The sequence below is a fragment of the Schistocerca americana genome, chromosome 4 (assembly GCF_021461395.2).
Source record: "Schistocerca americana isolate TAMUIC-IGC-003095 chromosome 4, iqSchAmer2.1, whole genome shotgun sequence".
Taxonomy (NCBI): Eukaryota; Metazoa; Arthropoda; class Insecta; order Orthoptera; family Acrididae; genus Schistocerca; species Schistocerca americana.
Genome location: NC_060122.1, coordinates 711,750,158 through 711,767,962, shown reverse-complemented (window position 1 = coordinate 711,767,962; position 17,805 = coordinate 711,750,158). Strand labels below are relative to the sequence as shown.

Genomic DNA, 17,805 nt, shown 5'->3' with positions numbered 1-17,805 from the left:
CTGCATACATTTTTGGTAATTGTAGTTACAACATGTTTTCAGTACATAAAAATATTTATTCGCAAAATTTCCTTGATCGTGTGGATTGTTTGACTTACTCCTACCTTTATCTTTTTTCTTACAGGGTGTTTCAAAAATGACCGGTATATTTGAAACGGCAATAAAAACTAAACGAGCAGCGATAGAAATACACCGTTTGTTGCAATATGCTTGGGACAACAGTACATTTTCAGGCGGACAAACTTTCGAAATTACAGTAGTTACAATTTTCATCAACAGATGGCGCTGCAAGTGATGTGAAAGATATAGAAGACAACACAGTCTGTGGGTGCGCCATTCTGTACATTGTCTTTCTGCTGTAAGCATTTGCTGTTCACAACGTGCAAGTGTGCTGTGGACAACATGGTTTATTCCTTAGAACAGAGGATTTTTCTGGTGTTGGAATTCCACCGCCTAGAACACAGTGTTGTTGCAACAAGACGAAGTTTTCAACGGAGGTTTAATGTAACCAAAGGACCGAAAAGCGATACAATAAAGGATCTGTTTGAAAAATTTCAACGGACTGGGAACGTGACGGATGAACGTGCTGGAAAGGTAGGGCGACCGCGTACGGCAACCACAGAGGGCAACGCGCAGCTAGTGCAGCAGGTGATCCAACAGCGGCCTCGGGTTTCCGTTCGCCGTGTTGCAGCTGCGGTCCAAATGACGCCAACGTCCACGTATCGTCTCATGCGCCAGAGTTTACACCTCTATCCATACAAAATTCAAACGCGGCAACCCCTCAGCGCCGCTACCATTGCTGCACGAGAGACATTCGCTAACGATATAGTGCACAGGATTGATGAAGGCGATATGCATGTGGGCAGCATTCGGTTTACTGATGAAGCTTATTTTTACCTGGACGGCTTCGTCAATAAACAAAACTGGCGCATATGGGGAACCGAAAAGCCCCATGTTGCAGTCCCATTGTCCCTGCATCCTCAAAAAGTACTGGTCTGGGCCGCCATTTCTTCCAAAGGAATCATTGGCCCATTTTTCAGATCCGAAACGATTACTGCATCACGCTATCTGGACATTCTTCGTGAATTTGTGGCGGTACAAACTGCCTTAGACGACACTGCGAACACCTCGTGGTTTATGCAAGATGGTGCCCGGCCACATCGCACGGCCGACGTCTTTAATTTCCTGAATGAATATTTCGATGATTGTGTGATTGCTTTGGGCTATCCGAAACATACAGGAGGCGGTGTGGATTGGCCTCCCTATTCGCCAGACATGAACCCCTGTGACTTCTTTCTGTGGGGACACTTGAAAGACCAGGTGTACCACCAGAATCCAGAAGCAATTGAACAGCTGAAGCAGTACATCTCATCTGCATGTCAAGCCATTCCACCAGACACGTTGTCGAAGGTTTCGGGTAATTTCATTCAGAGACTACGCCATATTATTGCTACGCATGGTGGATATGTGGAAAATATAGTACTATAGAGTTTCCCAGACCGCAGCGCCATCTGTTGTTGACAATTGTAACTACTGTAATTTCGAAAGTTTGTCTGCCTGAAAATGTACTGTTGTCCCAAGCATATTGCAACAAACGGTGTATTTCTATCGCTGCTCGTTTAGTTTTTATTACCGTTTCAAATATACCGGTCATTTTTGAAACACCCTGTACTTTCCTGTATAATTTCTGTGGTTTCCTGTTCACACACACACACACACACACACACACACACACAAAATTGCCAATAAAATTATTTAATTAGTTGGATAGAGAAAAAAATCTACTCAACAAATGCCAGCAGAACACACACGTAAGACTGTTGTGATTTGCAAGCTTTTGAAGCCAGTGGTTCCTTCTTCAGGCAGAAAGGTTGAAGAGGAAGGAAAAAGGGTGAAGGAAAAGGACTGGAGAGGTCTAGGAAAAGGGGTAGATTTCAGGAAAGTCACCCAGAACTGCAGGTCAGGGACACTTACAGTATGGGATGAGAAGGAAAGACTGACTGACCGGGGACTGCATCGGACGAGATTTGAAAACCTGAGAGCTTAAAGGTGGAAGAGAGGGTAATATGCAAGACACATTACTACTAAAACATCGTGCACCAGTTGATAAGAGTGAAAAGCTAAGTGGTTTGTACGTAACAGAGGTGGGATGGGGGTGGTGAAAAATAGACAGGAAATACAATGAAAGATGTAGAAAACTAAAATGGAGTGCAGCAAAGAGTAGCTACAGTGAAGAAAAGCTGAGGTGGAAGAAATTAGTGTAAATTAATGCCAGGCGGGTGGTGGTGAGAACCAAGGACATGGTGTAGTGCTATTACCCAACTGTGGAGTTCTGAGAAACTGTTGTCTGGGGTAAGAATACAAATGGTGCGTGTGGTGAAACAGGCAATGAGGTCACGAATGTAATGTTAAATATATATATAATTTTTTTCCCCTCCACACAAGCAAGCACACGACTGCTACCATTGGCAGCTGTGACTGGAATGTCACTGTCACGTAAAGAGCAATCTGGTGTGGGCCTGGGCTGCTTCACAACCTGGGCCATCTGGATCCTTCCCTCCACCACCACCACCACCACCACCACCACCTTTTCTGAACTGTGCAGATGAGAGTTATACATATAACACATTCTCTGCTCTCCATATTATCTCAGCCTCAACCTATTGTAATGTACTGTCCCCTCACCCTCCATGCAACAGTTTCTGCCCCCTCTATCCTATCACCACCTCCCTTTTGACATAGCCCCGCCCTCTGCCAATGCATGCACCAGTCTTTTCCCCTTCTCTGTTACTCTCCGTTCTTCTCCCCATTTTTTCCTCCACCCCGTCTGCCGGCACTGCACATAGCAGTCTGATCAGGTTGCTGTCTAGTCCCTGCATGTTCCTCTAGACTGCGCTCTTCTATCCCCCTTCCACTCATACCCTCATATCCCTCCTCCTTCCCCACCCCACTCCAGATTGCTATTCATGTGGGGAGTCACATTGCAATCAGAGCTTCTGGTGGTAGCAGTTGTGTGCATGAAGTGTGCTTTCAAATGCCACGCTTAAATGCATTTTGTCACTGATGCTGAGTGAGAATAAAATATTCAGTTTTTGTATTTTATCTGTAATTGGACAACGGCAATAGTAAATTCTCAACAATACCATTGGTGTGACTTAATAGTTTGGGCCTCTACCATTCACAAGTATGTAGATGAGTGAAAACTAGAAAGTTTCAATCACAGTTAATAAATGTTCACATAACAACTTAGCTGCTCCATATGATGAGATACTTAACTTTGATATCCTCAGGAGTTATTGCTTCAGAAAGTCCCAGCATTTGATTTTGATGATGTGCTTATTTTTAAATAAAACGCAGAGTATATCACTTTTCTTATTTTGTATCATGACCAATACATTTCTCATATTACAGCCTCCGAAAGAGACTCGCACAAACAGCTTCAGATAGACAATAATGCAGACTTACTGAGTGTCACTCTCACTGCCCTAATTGGCTCTTTTCATTTTACTACTCTTGTGGCTCATGCGCCACTTCTTTTTATACAAAACTAATAGCAGAAAGCAGCATGTCATTCTTAATGGAGAGAAGTCTTACGAAGTAAGAGTTATTTCAGGTGTGCCGCAGGGGAGTGTCGTAGGACCATTACTATTCATAATATATATAAATGACCTTGTGGATAACATCAGAAGTTCACTGAGGCTTTTTGCGGATGATGCTGTAGTATATCGAGAGGTTGTAACAATGGAAAATTGTACTGAAATGCGGGAGGATCTGCAACGAATTGACGCATGGTGCAGGGAATGGCAATTGAATCTCAATGTAGACAAGTGTAATATGCTGTGAATATGTAGAAAGAAAATTCATTTATCATTTAGCTACAATATAACACGTCAGCAGCTGGAAGCAGTTAATTCCATAAATTATCTGGGAGTAGGCATTAGGAGTGATTTAAAATGGAATGACCATATAAAATTAATTGTCAGTAAAGCAGATGCCAGACTGAGATTCATTGGAAGAATCCTAAGGAAAAGCAGTCCAAAAACAAAGGAAGTAGGTTACAGTACACATGTTCACCCACTGCTCGAATACTGCTCACCGGTGTGGGATCCGTACCAGATAGGGTTGATACAAGAGATAGAGAAGATCCAACGGAGAGCAGCGTGCTTCATTACAGGATCATTTAGTAATTGCGAAAGCGTTACGGAGATGATAGATAAACTCCAGTGGAAGACTCTGGAAGAGAGATGCTCAGTAGCTCGGTACGGACTTACGTTGAAGTTTTGAGAACATACTTTTACTGAGGAGTCAAGCAATATATTGCTCCCTCCTACGTATATCTCGCGAAGAGACCATGGGGATAAAATCAGAGAGATTAGAGCCCACACAGAGGTCACAGAGGCATACCGACAATTTTTCTTTCCACAAACAATACGAGACTGGAATAGAAGGGAGAACTGATAGAGGTACTCAAAGAACCCTCCGCCACACTCCTTCAGGCGGCTTGCGGAGTACGGATGTAGATGCAAATTTAGCCACTCGTACTCTTCTTGTGGTATCCGTGTAGGAAGCAGCTGTGAGTTGAATGAGCATTCTGTCTTCAGCATTTCTTGCAACTGATAGCACACACTTCACTGGTGGCTAATACCTATCATCAGTACTTACTTGTTAAAATTTTGCTGTTTGTTTTCTAATCTCTGTTCTTATCCGAAGCTCTTAAGGTAATTTTTGTGCGTAGAACAAAAGTCTTGCATACTGTCCTTATCCTCCCAACTTTACCAGTTTCCTGGTCCAAATGACCTTCCTCCCTCTAATACACTTGATCATTGACAAATATTTCCTCCGTTGGTATAAAGAGAACTCAGATTTTCCCTTGTCGTTTCTTAATCAAAATGTTCCTATTCCTTATTCTGTAGTGGCAGGGGAGATGTCTTTAGCTTTCCCAATAATCTCGTTGCTGTACTCTTTATAGTGATCCTATTACATTCAAAATAAATCCCTTTATTCACTACCCTGTAAAATCTTTCTTTTCATGATCAAATCTTTGAACAGAGAATCAACTATGCAAGAAACCCAGTTGGCTGAAGTACACTATGTGATCAAAAGTGTCCAGACACCTGGCTGAAAATGACTTAAAAGTTCATGGCGCCCTCCATCGGTAATGCTGGAATTAAATAGTGTTGGCCCGCCTTTAGCCTTGATGACAGCTTCCACTCTAGCATTCATACATACAATCAGGTGCTGGAACGTTTCTTGGGGAATGGCAGCCCATCCTTCATGGAATGCTGCGGAGAGGTATTGATGTCGGTCGGTGAGGCCTGGCATGAAGTCAGCATTCCGAAACATCCCAAAAGTGTTCTGTAGGATTCAGGTCAGGACTTTGTGCAGGCCAGCCGATTACACGGATGTTATTGTTGTGTAACCAGTCCACCACAGGCCGTGCTTTATGAACAGGTGCTTGATCGTGTTGAAAGATGCAATCACCAACCCCGAATTGCTCTTCAACAGTGGGAAGCAAGAAGGTGTTTAAAACATCAGTGTAGGCCTGTGCTGTCATAGTGCCATGCAAAGCAACCTGGGGTGCAAGCCCCCTCCATGAAAAACATGACCACACCATAACACTAATGTCTCTGAATTTAAACTGTTGGCACTACACACAGTGGCAATGACGTTCAATGGGCATTCGCCATACCCAAACCCTGCCATCAGATCGCCACATTGTGACCATGATTTATCACTTCACACAACATTTTTCCACTGTTCAATCATGCAATGTTTACACTCCTTACACCAAGCAAGGTGTCGTTTGCCATTTACCGGTGTGATATGTAGCTTATAAGCAGGCACTCGACCATGAAATCCAAGTTTTCTTACCTCCCACCTAACTGTCATAGAACTTTCAGTGGATACTGATGTAGTTTGGAATTCCTGTGTGGTGGTCTGGTTAGATGTCTGCCTATTACACATTACGATCCTCTTCAACTGTGGACGGTCTTTCAGTCGGTAGACAAGGTCAGCCTGCACGCTTTTGTGCTGTACATGTCCCTTCATGTTTCCACTTCACTATCACATCAGAAACAGTGGACCTAGGGATGTTTAGGAGTGTTGAAATCTCACATACAGACATAAGGCACAAATGACACCCAATCACCTGACCACGTTTGAAGTCTGTGAGTTGCGCAGAGCACCCCATTCTGCTCTCACGATGTCTAATGACTACTGAGGTTGCTGATATGGAGTACCTGGCAGTAGGTGGCAGCACAATGCACCTAATAAGAAAAATGTATGTTTTTGGTGGTGTCTGGATACTTTTGATCACATAGTGTATGTAAATACATGACAGTGTGGTTTTTCTTACAAATAAATCCATGTCCTGGCAGCAACAGCTGATAGTTATAAATCCTAATAACATATCTATGTTGCTAAATTGCCAGCCTGGTTCATGGTTCCAGGTACAGGGTAGCAATTTAAAAGCTCCAAGGTGGATCAAAAATTTGATTTTCAATATTTCAAATAATTATTGGCCAAATTTAAAAATTTAAAATACTGTCATAATGCACTCATAGAGAGAGATAATGTTATGTTAATTTTTAACACAGTAAGACAAGTATTACAGTTACAAACTGTATATACGCATTGTGACAGCGTAACTTACCATATGCAAATACCCAAACTTTATTCATTCATTATTTTATTATGAGAGCAAATTCAGGGACTTAACATGTAATTTCAAACCTTTATGAAACTCTTTCTCACTGACACCCTGAACAAAATCATGAAGGGAAAAAATTTTGTTACTTACATCTTTGCTGTTCATGTAATAAAAATGCCACATCAGGTGTGAAGTTTTAATTTATTGCTTCCTTACTACTAACTCCATTCACAAAATATTTTGTAGACAGGATCCATGTATACCACAGAATGTACCTGCGAAATCATCATTGTACAACACTTAATTCAAGAAATGTGTCATAAACATGAGATGCTTAAAACACTAGGTTTTGCCTAAAATGGAGTGCAAATTACCCAAGCTATACTCATCCAATGTTTGACAGTGAGAACACTTAGCAACTTCTAAAAAACTTTAAACATAATTTCAAACCTAAAAAACTTTAAACATAATTTCAAACCTAAAAAACTTTAAACATAATTTAAAACCTTTTTGAAACTTTTATTGCTTATATACTTAGTGACATATATTCAACACATTAACTCATTTGTAAAGTAATCAGAAGTTTGGAGCTCTTTCATACATAGGAGCTGAATTCCTTAAAGAACCAGAGCTTTACTTGCTGACAATATAAACAATGAAAAAACTTCATTTATAGTAAGTGACAGTGTAATGATCTCCAGTTTGTCATTCATTGATCGTTTATTGGTAATAAGGGGCACTAGTGACATGCAGCTCAGATAACGAGAGGGTGACAAGTTCTTTGCCCAGAGCATTTTGTAGCATTACCAGTTTGCTCTCTCTCTCTTTTCCACATTAAACCCTCTAGCTGTTGCTGCCTGAGGCAAATGACAGTGTATTAAATTGGTCGGTAGCCAGTAAACTTATGTCAAACTTGTAGGAATACATATTGATGATAAACTCAGTTGGGAAGAGCATATCAGCCAAGTCTGTAAAAAGATCTCACAAAAGTCCTACCTTGTGGAAACTGAGAGATACTGCCAGTAATAATTATTTCCAAATGACATATTTTGCGCTCTTTCGGTAACATATCTCATATGGCCTACTCATATGGGAGACATTCTGCTCATATCAGCAACATTTTAAAAGTCCAAAAAACTGTCCATGTAATATGCAAGGCTGGTCATATAGAGCACTGTCTCACTCTTTTAAAGGCCTAGGATACTAACATTGGTGAATCTGTATATCTATGAGTCTGCGTTATTTGTCAAGAACAGTATTAAAGAATGTATTGCCAAGGAAACAATTCATGAACATAACAGAAATAAGGCAAACATTGACATTTCAAGGCACAGCCTACCAATAACAGGAAACTCCCACAAAGTGAATGCCCGCCAAAATTTTTAACAAGTTTGCTCTTACTGCTCGATCCTTGCCATTTAAAAAATTAAAAATATATGACTGCCTAACAAAAATTCTGTGTTACAATATAAAAGACTACCATGATGTAGACAATGATGATATCATTATTTAAGGTTATAGCTGTAGGCCCTATATAGGATATTTGATTTTTACATGTAATGTGAACATTAATTTTAATACTTTAATTGCAACTGTAACTTGCTATCACTGAGTGAGCCTATTCTACTTTGTGGTCAACAGGAAATCTGTCACAAGGGACACTTTCTGCTTCTTACTACCTTTTGAAACATGTATGTACATATAAATTTGTCACTATTGCTTGTTAATATGTTATTTTTTGTTTGCTGTATGTCAGTCACAAGAAACACTGCACAGCACAGTAACAATCACCACACATGCACAAATATGAAAATTGGTGTTAGATGTTCAACAAGCATCCTGAAATACTCGTACAAGCTGCGGGAAAGTGTGGCAGGATGATGCTGTTGGCTGGTGTGTCATGTGCTACACTGCCACTCACCTTATACATGCACGTTACTCTAGTTAAAGTGTAAACAGTATTCTTTGATGAATGTTAGGTACAAATAATAAGATCTTTTGAATTAATTGTACATGAATATTTCAACGTGAATTGGTGTCTAGCTGATGTAGAGTACAGAACTGCCTGCTGCAAACAGTAGCGTATTGTGCATCAGTTTATTAAATTGTTATGAGCTGTTTCATGTATCAAAGAATATCTGTGGAGATAGTTCTTAATGATATTAGAACCCCTCTAGTAACTGTTCATTACTCTTTAAGTTACTATAAGGCAGTTTTTTATTCTGATTCATTAGTGCCTTTCACGGCGTGCCTGCAACTAGTACGAAAGAGGCTGGTGGAACTTTCTGAAGGTGTGGCCAGAGTGCCTTGTGGAGGATGGCGTAGGCAGCTGCTGCCTACTCTCTTTGCAACACAGTTGAGGGCAGCTTGCAGTTCTGCAGCAGAACGTGGGTGCCTACAGTCTGTCCTCTCAGATGAGCGACTAAAAGGAATACTGCAGAAACTAAGTGCATGGTTCCAGAATCGCAGTGTTGGTCTGAAGCAAAATATCTTAGAAGCAAACAATGTTGACGCCCATGCACACCTGTTCCCTCCTTGTCAGGTGAGGACCTATAAACATTTCGTAACTCTGTTTCATTTCAAGTATTTTACAAACTTTAATCATGTGGCTGCATAAATAATTTTGTACATTTTTTTTTTTTCAAGAAAAAATTGACTAGAGCTAAATTTTTTGCCTTCTGCCATGCTATGCAGGTGTTACGAGGCATGTAGTACTATATAGTGTGATTCCGTGATGGTGTTACAAACTTTCAGCGATGATGGTGAAGGGTAAATGTATAAATCTGAGGTATGGGAGCCTGGTTCAGAAAAGACTGGGTTGAAAGTTATAAGCGGAAACCATTCAGATGCCTCTGACAGTAAACCTCTTCTATTGCAAGCTCTTTGCTTTCCATGTATTGGGAGGAGGTAGTATGGACCAAAGCAAGGAAAAAATGTCCAGTAAATATGGGCTCGAAAGAGCATACCTTAAGAGCTATGAAAACTTGTTCATCTTTGCTACTGTGAAATACACGTCTTCTGCTGAACAAGCGCTCATAGCTCTTAAGGTATCCATTTTAGAGGCAGTGTTTACTGAATTTTTTTTCTTATTTTGGTCCATACTATGATTCCCAAAAAATGGAAAGCAAAGAGCTTGCAGTAGAAGAGGTCTATCGTCAGGAGTATCAGAAAGATTTTATAACTTCAGACTTGGTCGTTTCTGGACCATGTTCTCTTACCTTAAATTCATCATCCCTGAGACTCTGTGACATCATCACAAAATCACCCTGTTTATAAAACTAAAGTATGCTTATAACTGCGTAAATTAATAAAGGAGCTTCATGTCTTGACTTTGAGTGAAATACCTGTGCCATCTCATTCTTAGTATTATTTATTTGGAAATATGTTGTGGGAAATTGGAAGGCTCTTCAGAACAGTGGCAAGGTTATTCTGCAGCAGGGCTGGTGCACATAACTATGTTAAGTGTTTGGTTTCAGTCCCACATTAGGCAAATTTCAGTATCATTTCTTTCTTCAGTCAAAAATATTAAACTAATTGGGCAAAGAGATTAAAATTACTACTAAAGTAGCATTAGATGACCAAGTACAGTACCTCTAACTTCGATGATTATCTGCATCCTGTGAAGTACTGAGTCCATGTAGTGGGCAACAAATAGTTTATTATCTGAAAAAGATCTGCATGCATTTGTGTCTGCAGTACATATCTAGAGAATAACTTCGTGCCTTTTATTCTCTGCACTGAGACTGGGAGGTTTAAACACAAGTGCCCAACCATTTTTCCTTGTTTGCCCAAAAATTCCTTTTCTCTGCAGCCTAAGGGTTGAGTTACTATGCCTCAACATGTCAGGACTGTGGAGTGGTGTTTCACTGGGGCAGTTGTGGGGAGGCCAGTAAAATATCAGATGAGGTTATCCCGTTAAGCTGATAATGCAGTCAAGACAAGAGGATCGTAGAACAGGGAAAAAACATTTGTGGCCTTCAGGCAGAACCAGAAAAGGAATATTTTGAATTAGATAGATTGAAGGGGGAAGGAGACAGTGGGAACTGGGAAAAGGTAACAAGTAACGAGCAAAAGGAGAAAACCCTGGCCATCACAGTTCAAATTTCTTTTAGCAATCAGTTAATCAGTTTGGCTTTTCACCTGAAATAAGGGAAGAGCCTCAGTTTTTGAACAAAGTAGAGTGCAGCAAACTTCTAGGAACAACTTTAACCCTTTTCTGCCTGATGGGACTGAAAAGTCCAGTCACTTTCTAGAGTCATAAAACAGTGTGGAATTGAATTCATGCACTGGCATCCTTTGTGGTCATTTGTTTATGTTTTCTGTAGCACGAGAAACTCTTTGGCTGTGATAGTTAAATAGCTCTGCCTACAGAGGACAGAAAATGACAGCTTTTCGTACTGCTGTGATATTCATTTTTTATAAGAAAGTACGGGACCTGCTGACGTTAAAGCGCATAAGGCAAAATCCCTATGATTACATCAGTCAGGGGGGCACATTTTTGAGGTTAGTCGGATTATAAACAGGCAGCCGTGAAAGAAATTGGAACAGAACAGAACCATAATATATGCAACAGTTTCCAGAAAAGAAAGATTAATTTGTTTCATGAGAATGGAAAACTGTATAGTCACAGGGATAGAGAAGTTGAGTATCAGGTATTATAAATGTAAAAGTTGGACACAACATCAAAAACTGTTGAAACAGCAGTTCTTGTGTAGATCAGAACTTCTCTTGTAATTGTAACAATATACAGATACCCCCTTTAGAAAGCTTTCAGATATAAGAGACCTACAAGCATTATTAAGTTGCTTGTAAGACAAGAAGGAATAACTAGTAGTTTCTGAAGATTTCATTGTAGATTTCTTAAGAGTCTGATGGGAAAAGTGAACCGAGATCATTCTTTTGCTGTTTCAGTCTGATTTCAGTGGTAAATTTTCCAGATTTTACGCAACAGGATAGCAGGATACTTCCTGATAACATTTTGGTGGATAGTACTCAGCTGAAACAGTTAATATGTACCCAATTGTTAATGAACTAAAGGATGATGATGCACAGTTGATGAAATAAATCATGTAGTACCTCACTGCTCTGAGGCATGTTCATACAGAGCAATGAATCTTGTTAATGAGAACAGGTTTTTAATAATAAGATTATGGGATTCAGAGTTCGTATGGCCTAACCACATAAATAGCACATTATTTAATGTTGAACATAAAATGCTATTTGTTAACACTGAATAATAGACACTTGATTAGTGCACAATTACATTGCATGTAGTTTAAGCAAAGCACAGGCCACAAATGTCTTTAGTCAGCAATAACACTTGCTGCTCATTGTGTGTCATATCATGATGACTATCATGAGGCACCACATCAGCTTCCTTATTTTTTGAACAGCTGAAGCACAGAATTTGCTGAAGCAATGACTGGAAACATTGGATTCCTCATCTCCTTTAGTTTTCCTCAAGGACTTTTTGGGGGTGGCAGCCACTTGAGCAGAACACAGCAGGCCCTTTCTCAATGTTTTTGTGGTTTTATAGGGACAGGTGCAATGAATATGGTCTGGCTGTATTGTCTGCCTCTTTAGCCGCCCACTGTCACTTGTACGTAAATGTTAGCTCAGATTGCACATTTGTCAGCTGTTGACTGACAGATAGCAGGGTCATGTCCCAGGCAGCTGATTTGCAACAGCTGTTGGTGGGTGTGCCCCTGTGCTGAACCCAGGAACACTTTGCATGTGCAGAAATTTGAACTTTACTTGTCTGCGACTGAGTGTGGAAATAGTTGTTTGGGCAGGTGATGGTAGGTGCTCCATTGGCTTCTCTCTACTCAGCATAATGGTGTCTTCTGCTGAATCTGAGCAGAAGTGTTCGAAGGGTCACACTCTTGGAGTTGCCATTGTGGTAGACGGGAAGAGTGTATCTGTGTCGGCAAATGCTGATTTGAGTCATTCAATAGAAGTGATGTCTTGTTTACCATCCCCATCCAAAATGAAACACATTGCTACATCTGGAAATAACACTGTTGGGCCTGGAGTAGGGTGGTGAGAGCAGAGTGAGTGTAGAGTCATCTCTCTCTCTCTCTCTCTCTCTCTCTCTCTCTCTCTCTCTCTCTCTCTCTCTCTCTCTGTGTGTGTGTGTGTGTGTGTGTGTGTGTGCGCGCGTGTGTGTGTGTGTCCCAGCAGGGCTAACAGTAGTGTGTCAAATTGCAGTGAAACTCTACACATCAAGGCAGTTTTTAGGTTGTGAGGTACTTGCTGTAACAGTCCAATTACTAGTGAGGTCATAGTTTGTTGTATGAATGTGAGCGTTTGCTCTGCCATCCCATTACTGGCAAGATCATAGCTTATTGTGTGAATGTCATTGTAGCTGTAGAATTGGAGTAATTCCTGAGAAATAATAGCTTATCAAATTGATGTTTTCTGTTAGTGGTTATGGTTTGTGGAATGTCATATCTCGTGGACCATAACTGAACTAATGCTCTGCCAACAGATTTAGCAGAGACATCTGCAACAGGCACTGCTTCTGGCTGTCTGGTGAAGTGGTCGACTATTGTGAGAAGTAATGACACTCTGATGACTGCAACAGTGGTCTCACAATGTTCATGTAAAGGTGTGCAAAGCATATTGCTGACATAGGAAAGCTCTCAGTTGGCGCAAAAATGTGTCTGACCTTTTTTTGTGTTGAAAACTTGTGAAGGTGTTGGCCCAGGCACATCAGTCTTTCTGTATACTGGGACAAATGGCTTTGTAAGCAGCTAGTTTGGCTGAACTGTAGATTCCAAGGAATGTGCAAGGCATTGAATATTTGTGGTGCTACTTCTCAAGAATGCGTGGCTCCTGTCTCTCTCCATTCCCATCAAGCCAAATTCCATTCTGCGTCCCAGGCATTGGCACAAATTCAAGTTGCAATGCTGTGGATTATGGATCTCTGAGGTGATGTTGAAGAAAATGATTTTCTTGTTGTTCGCTATCAATGTTAGTCCAATTAATAGAGCTTGAACTAGTTGGGAGACACAATCCACCATATAGTATCCTGCCCTTATTTGTGCTGTATGTCAGCTGTGAACAGTGCTATAAATTGCACCTGTCTGCATTGGCAGGATAAGTAGAGGTCAGTTAGGTGTTGAAAAATGATTGTGAGCAGTTAATGATCTGTGATTCATAAAAAATTATGACCTTCAACACACAATCTACAATGTTTGATGGCCGGGTAGATGGCAAGCAATTCTCTATCAATTGCACTCCACTTCTGTCATTGTTCAATGAGATTTGTCAAAAGCAATGCAAATGGTTACCATCGTCCATTGACCTTTTGTTGCCATCTGGCTTGCATCCACCAAAGAAGATATGTCTATTTTGGGTAGGCCAGTAGTGTAGTCTGAGACAGAGCCTTCTTGAGATCTTCAAAAGCAGATTTTGTTTGTAGTGACCACAGAACCTTCCGGTAGATCAATGTGTGTTTTCCTTTAAGTAGGCAGTTGAGTGGCTCCTGCACAACTGTTTAAGAAAGATAAGTGTCAACAATAGTAATTAAACATTCTGGTGAATCTGCGTAGCTCTTTGTAGGTCTCCCCAGCGGGCTCACAATTCTTTTGTGAGTAGGTGCCTGGCTACCGCAGGGCCATAGCTTTTGCAGCGTTACTTCCTCTCCATGCTTCAAGCTGGTACTTTCACAGTCCCCTTCCCCCTCTGCGTCTCCCCTTTATGGTTTTCTTTGTACAGACCCTTGTTTATGATTGGGACTAGTTTCCACTTCCAACCTTTTCTAAAACCTTTCATTAAATACACACATGGGCCGCATTGTTAGGTTTGACCTGCCACCAATTTTCAAAATTCTCCAGAATTGCAGATTTGTACAGGGAAGGTTGCCCAATTTGGCGTGCCTATCCATCTTTGGAGCCTTCCCTCTAATAAGGTAATATACGCAAAACCCTATGTGGTAGCCCTTCCATTGTGTGGCTTTCATCAAATACTTGCACGGTGGTAGCCCCCTGACCAAGCAGGGACTGTGCTGTTGGTTCCTGAGCTGAAAACACTCCATGCATGCCAAGGAGTACTTGCTTGTTGTGACTGGAGCACGGGGACTCCAAGCAATGGATAACTGGCCAGGTAGCCTTTGCTGAGACTGGTTGGCTCTAATGGGGAGAGCCTGTGTTCAGAGTGGGTGGCAGAGTGGATGGCTGATGATTTGCAAATGAAGCAAACGCTGATGATCATATGGCCCCAGCAGTCTCTGTGAAAGGACAGTCCTCTTTTAATGAAGAGTGACATGACTCTAAAATGTTCCCTTCCCTGGCAACACCATGGAAGGAATCTAGGGCTAAGTGGCAAGCAGAAAAATACTCCCCCACATACTTAGTTCACAAGGCACTGGTTGCTTGTAACAAAATTAGTGACATGCTGGTGACTGTCACTTCCCGCAACATGGTTCAGGGCATCGTTTTCCACTGAGACCTGATGATTATGAGCTATGCTCCAACTTGGAGCGATGGGGTATACACTTTGTCTATTGTGTACACAAGAGGCCAAAGGACAATAGGGTTACTACTAATGACCTCATCTTGACCCTTGAGGGTGATCCATTGCCTGAAAAGTCAAGTCGATGGTACACTGATGCACTGTGAAACCTTATATCCCCCCTCCAGTGCTTCAGGTGTTTGAAATTTGGACACGTCTTCATGTTGCAATGCTAGCTCCATCTGTAGAGATTGTGGACAAGTGCTACATGGAATTATCCTCGTGACACCCCCCCCCCCCCCCCCCCCAATTGGTGTCAACTTGTGATGAGAAAGCTGCATTCTCCCTGCTCACTGTTTCCCAAAGAGAGAAGAAGATAAAAGACTGGACAGATCACTTACCAACCGGCCAGAAAGAAGTAGGAGCAGTTGTTCCCTTTGGCGACAGTACTCCTGCCTGTTACACCTCTTACCGTGGGCCCTCAGGGCCGCTCAACCATGCCATTCTTTTGGGCCTACCCAGGTGGAAGACAGTACCTTAGTGGTTATCAGAAATCACAGAGGCCATTAGAGATCATACAGGCTCTCCAACGCAATAAGTGGCACTCACCAACGGAGCACCTCGTTACCTAAGTGGCTCCATGTCAGAGTCCGCAACCCAATAAATCGATGGAAGTGAGAATGCTAGGAATGGCATGCTTCAACAATCGATCTCATACCTCTGCTTTGCAGGTTTGGGCTAAGTTCAGACGTCTCTAGGGATACCAGACACCTGCAGGTGTACCTGGTATTACCTTGAATAGCACTGCTTACACTGACCTGGATACTATTGCCGAACATTTTTCTCTGCATTGTGCTCGAGGCTCAGCATCTGAGAATTATCAACCTGCCTTTTTTGTTCTAAAGCAGCACCTGGTGCCATATAATGCTCCATTCAACAAGAAGTTGGAATTCATTAGTGTAAAGCCCACTGCACTGGTACAGCCCCAGGGCCAGACTACATCCACAACCAAATGATCAGGCACTTACCAGTGGGTTGCCAACGTCATATCCTTGCCATCTTTAACTGGATCTGGAGTGAGGGTGAATTCCCAATGCAATAGTGAGGAAGCATCAGTTTCCCAGAGCTGAGACTGGGTAAGCCCATTGTAGAGATGGACAGTTATCACTCAGTATGTCTCACCAGTGTTCTCTGTAAGTTGCTTGAATGCATGGTGAGCTGGTAGCTGTGTTGGCTCCTTAAGTCTCAGGGTCTTCTGGTTCAGTCCCAGGGTAGTTTTTGCCAAGGCCATTCCATACTGATAATCTGGTTTACCTGGAGACCACCATCTGAACAGCTTTTGCCCAATGTTAGCACTTTACACCTTATAGCTGTCTTTCTTAATCACGCAGTGACACCACATACTGGCCACCGTACACGAATGGGATCTATGTGCTCCGCTCCCAATTTTTATCCACAGCTTCCTGTTGCACCATACGTTCCGGGTTCGAGTTGATGCTTCCCACAATACCCCCCACATTCAAGAGAATGGGGTCCTGCAGGGCTCTCCTTCTATTAGCCATCAAAGCTCTAACAGCAGCTGTGGTGCTCTCAGTATAACCATCCCTGTATGCTGACGACTTTTGCCTCTGCTATTTCTCCTCTAGTGTAGGCATCGCTGAACGTTGACTGCAAGGTACCATATGAAAGGCGCAGTCATGGACCCTCAGCCATGGTTCTCAGTTTTTGGCCACCAAGATTCATGTCGTGCATTTCTGTCGATGTCATACCATTCACCCTCAACCAGAACTTTATCTCAACGATCAACTATTCAAAGTGGTAGGGACTTACTGCTTTTTAGGACTGGTCTTTGATGCTCGTTTGACTTGGATTCCCCACCTTCGCCAGCTTAAGTGAAAGTGCCAGCTGCATCTTAATACACTTTACTGCCTGAGTAATACCAGTTGTGGTGCAGATCGCACTATCCTTCTGCAGCTTTACAAAGTCCTGATGCAGTCCTGTCTGGATTATGGGAGTCTGGCATATGAATCGGCATCACCCTCAGCATTACAGATACTGGATCCAATTTACCATTACGAGATTCAGCTTGTGACAGGTGCCTTTCGAACTAGCCCTTTGAACAGCTTACTCGTTGACGATGCAGTCCCTCCATGGCAGATCAGCGCCAACAACAGCTCGTCTATTATGCTATACATGCTTGCAGCTCTCCTAAGCATTCAAACTACTGTCTCCTCTTTCCGAACACGGAAATCCATCTCTCACAATGGTGATAAAGATCAGGAATAATGACTGCAATCCGCATCCAGCCCCTCCTCTCTGAACTCTACTGTTTCCTCTACTACCTCTCCTGCAGGCCCACTCACATACACCTCCATTTTGCATCCCTCAGCCACAGCTTTGTGTTGACCTGTCACAAGGTCCAAAAGACTGGTTTCAGCTGAAGGCTCTCTGCCACCAATTTTTTCCCCATTCTTGGCACATCCTGGGGTTCTGAATTAGTATATACTCATAGCTCAGTCATTGTTGATCACATAGGCTTTGCTTTTACTCATGCAGGACATACTGAACTGTGCTCCTTGCCTTATACCTGTACTGTTTTCACTGCGGAATTGGTAGCCCTCTCTCATGCTCTTGAGCATATCTGTTCCTGCACCAGTGAGTCTGTTCTCACCTCCAGTGACTCCTTGAGCAATTTGCAAGCT

General features: G+C 42.0%; 1 protein-coding gene across 5 annotated transcripts in view; it reads left to right on the top strand.

Moving 5' to 3' along the window:
- Positions 1-17,805, top strand: part of LOC124612724 (DNA primase large subunit-like) — a 115,513-nt gene that overhangs the window by 53,402 nt on the left and 44,306 nt on the right. For all 5 annotated transcript variants that reach the window (XM_047141089.1, XM_047141087.1, XM_047141091.1 and 2 more), the window contains one exon: positions 8,884-9,191. In XM_047141089.1, the coding sequence (XP_046997045.1) occupies positions 8,884-9,191 (308 nt within the window). The remainder of the gene's footprint in view (positions 1-8,883; positions 9,192-17,805) is intronic.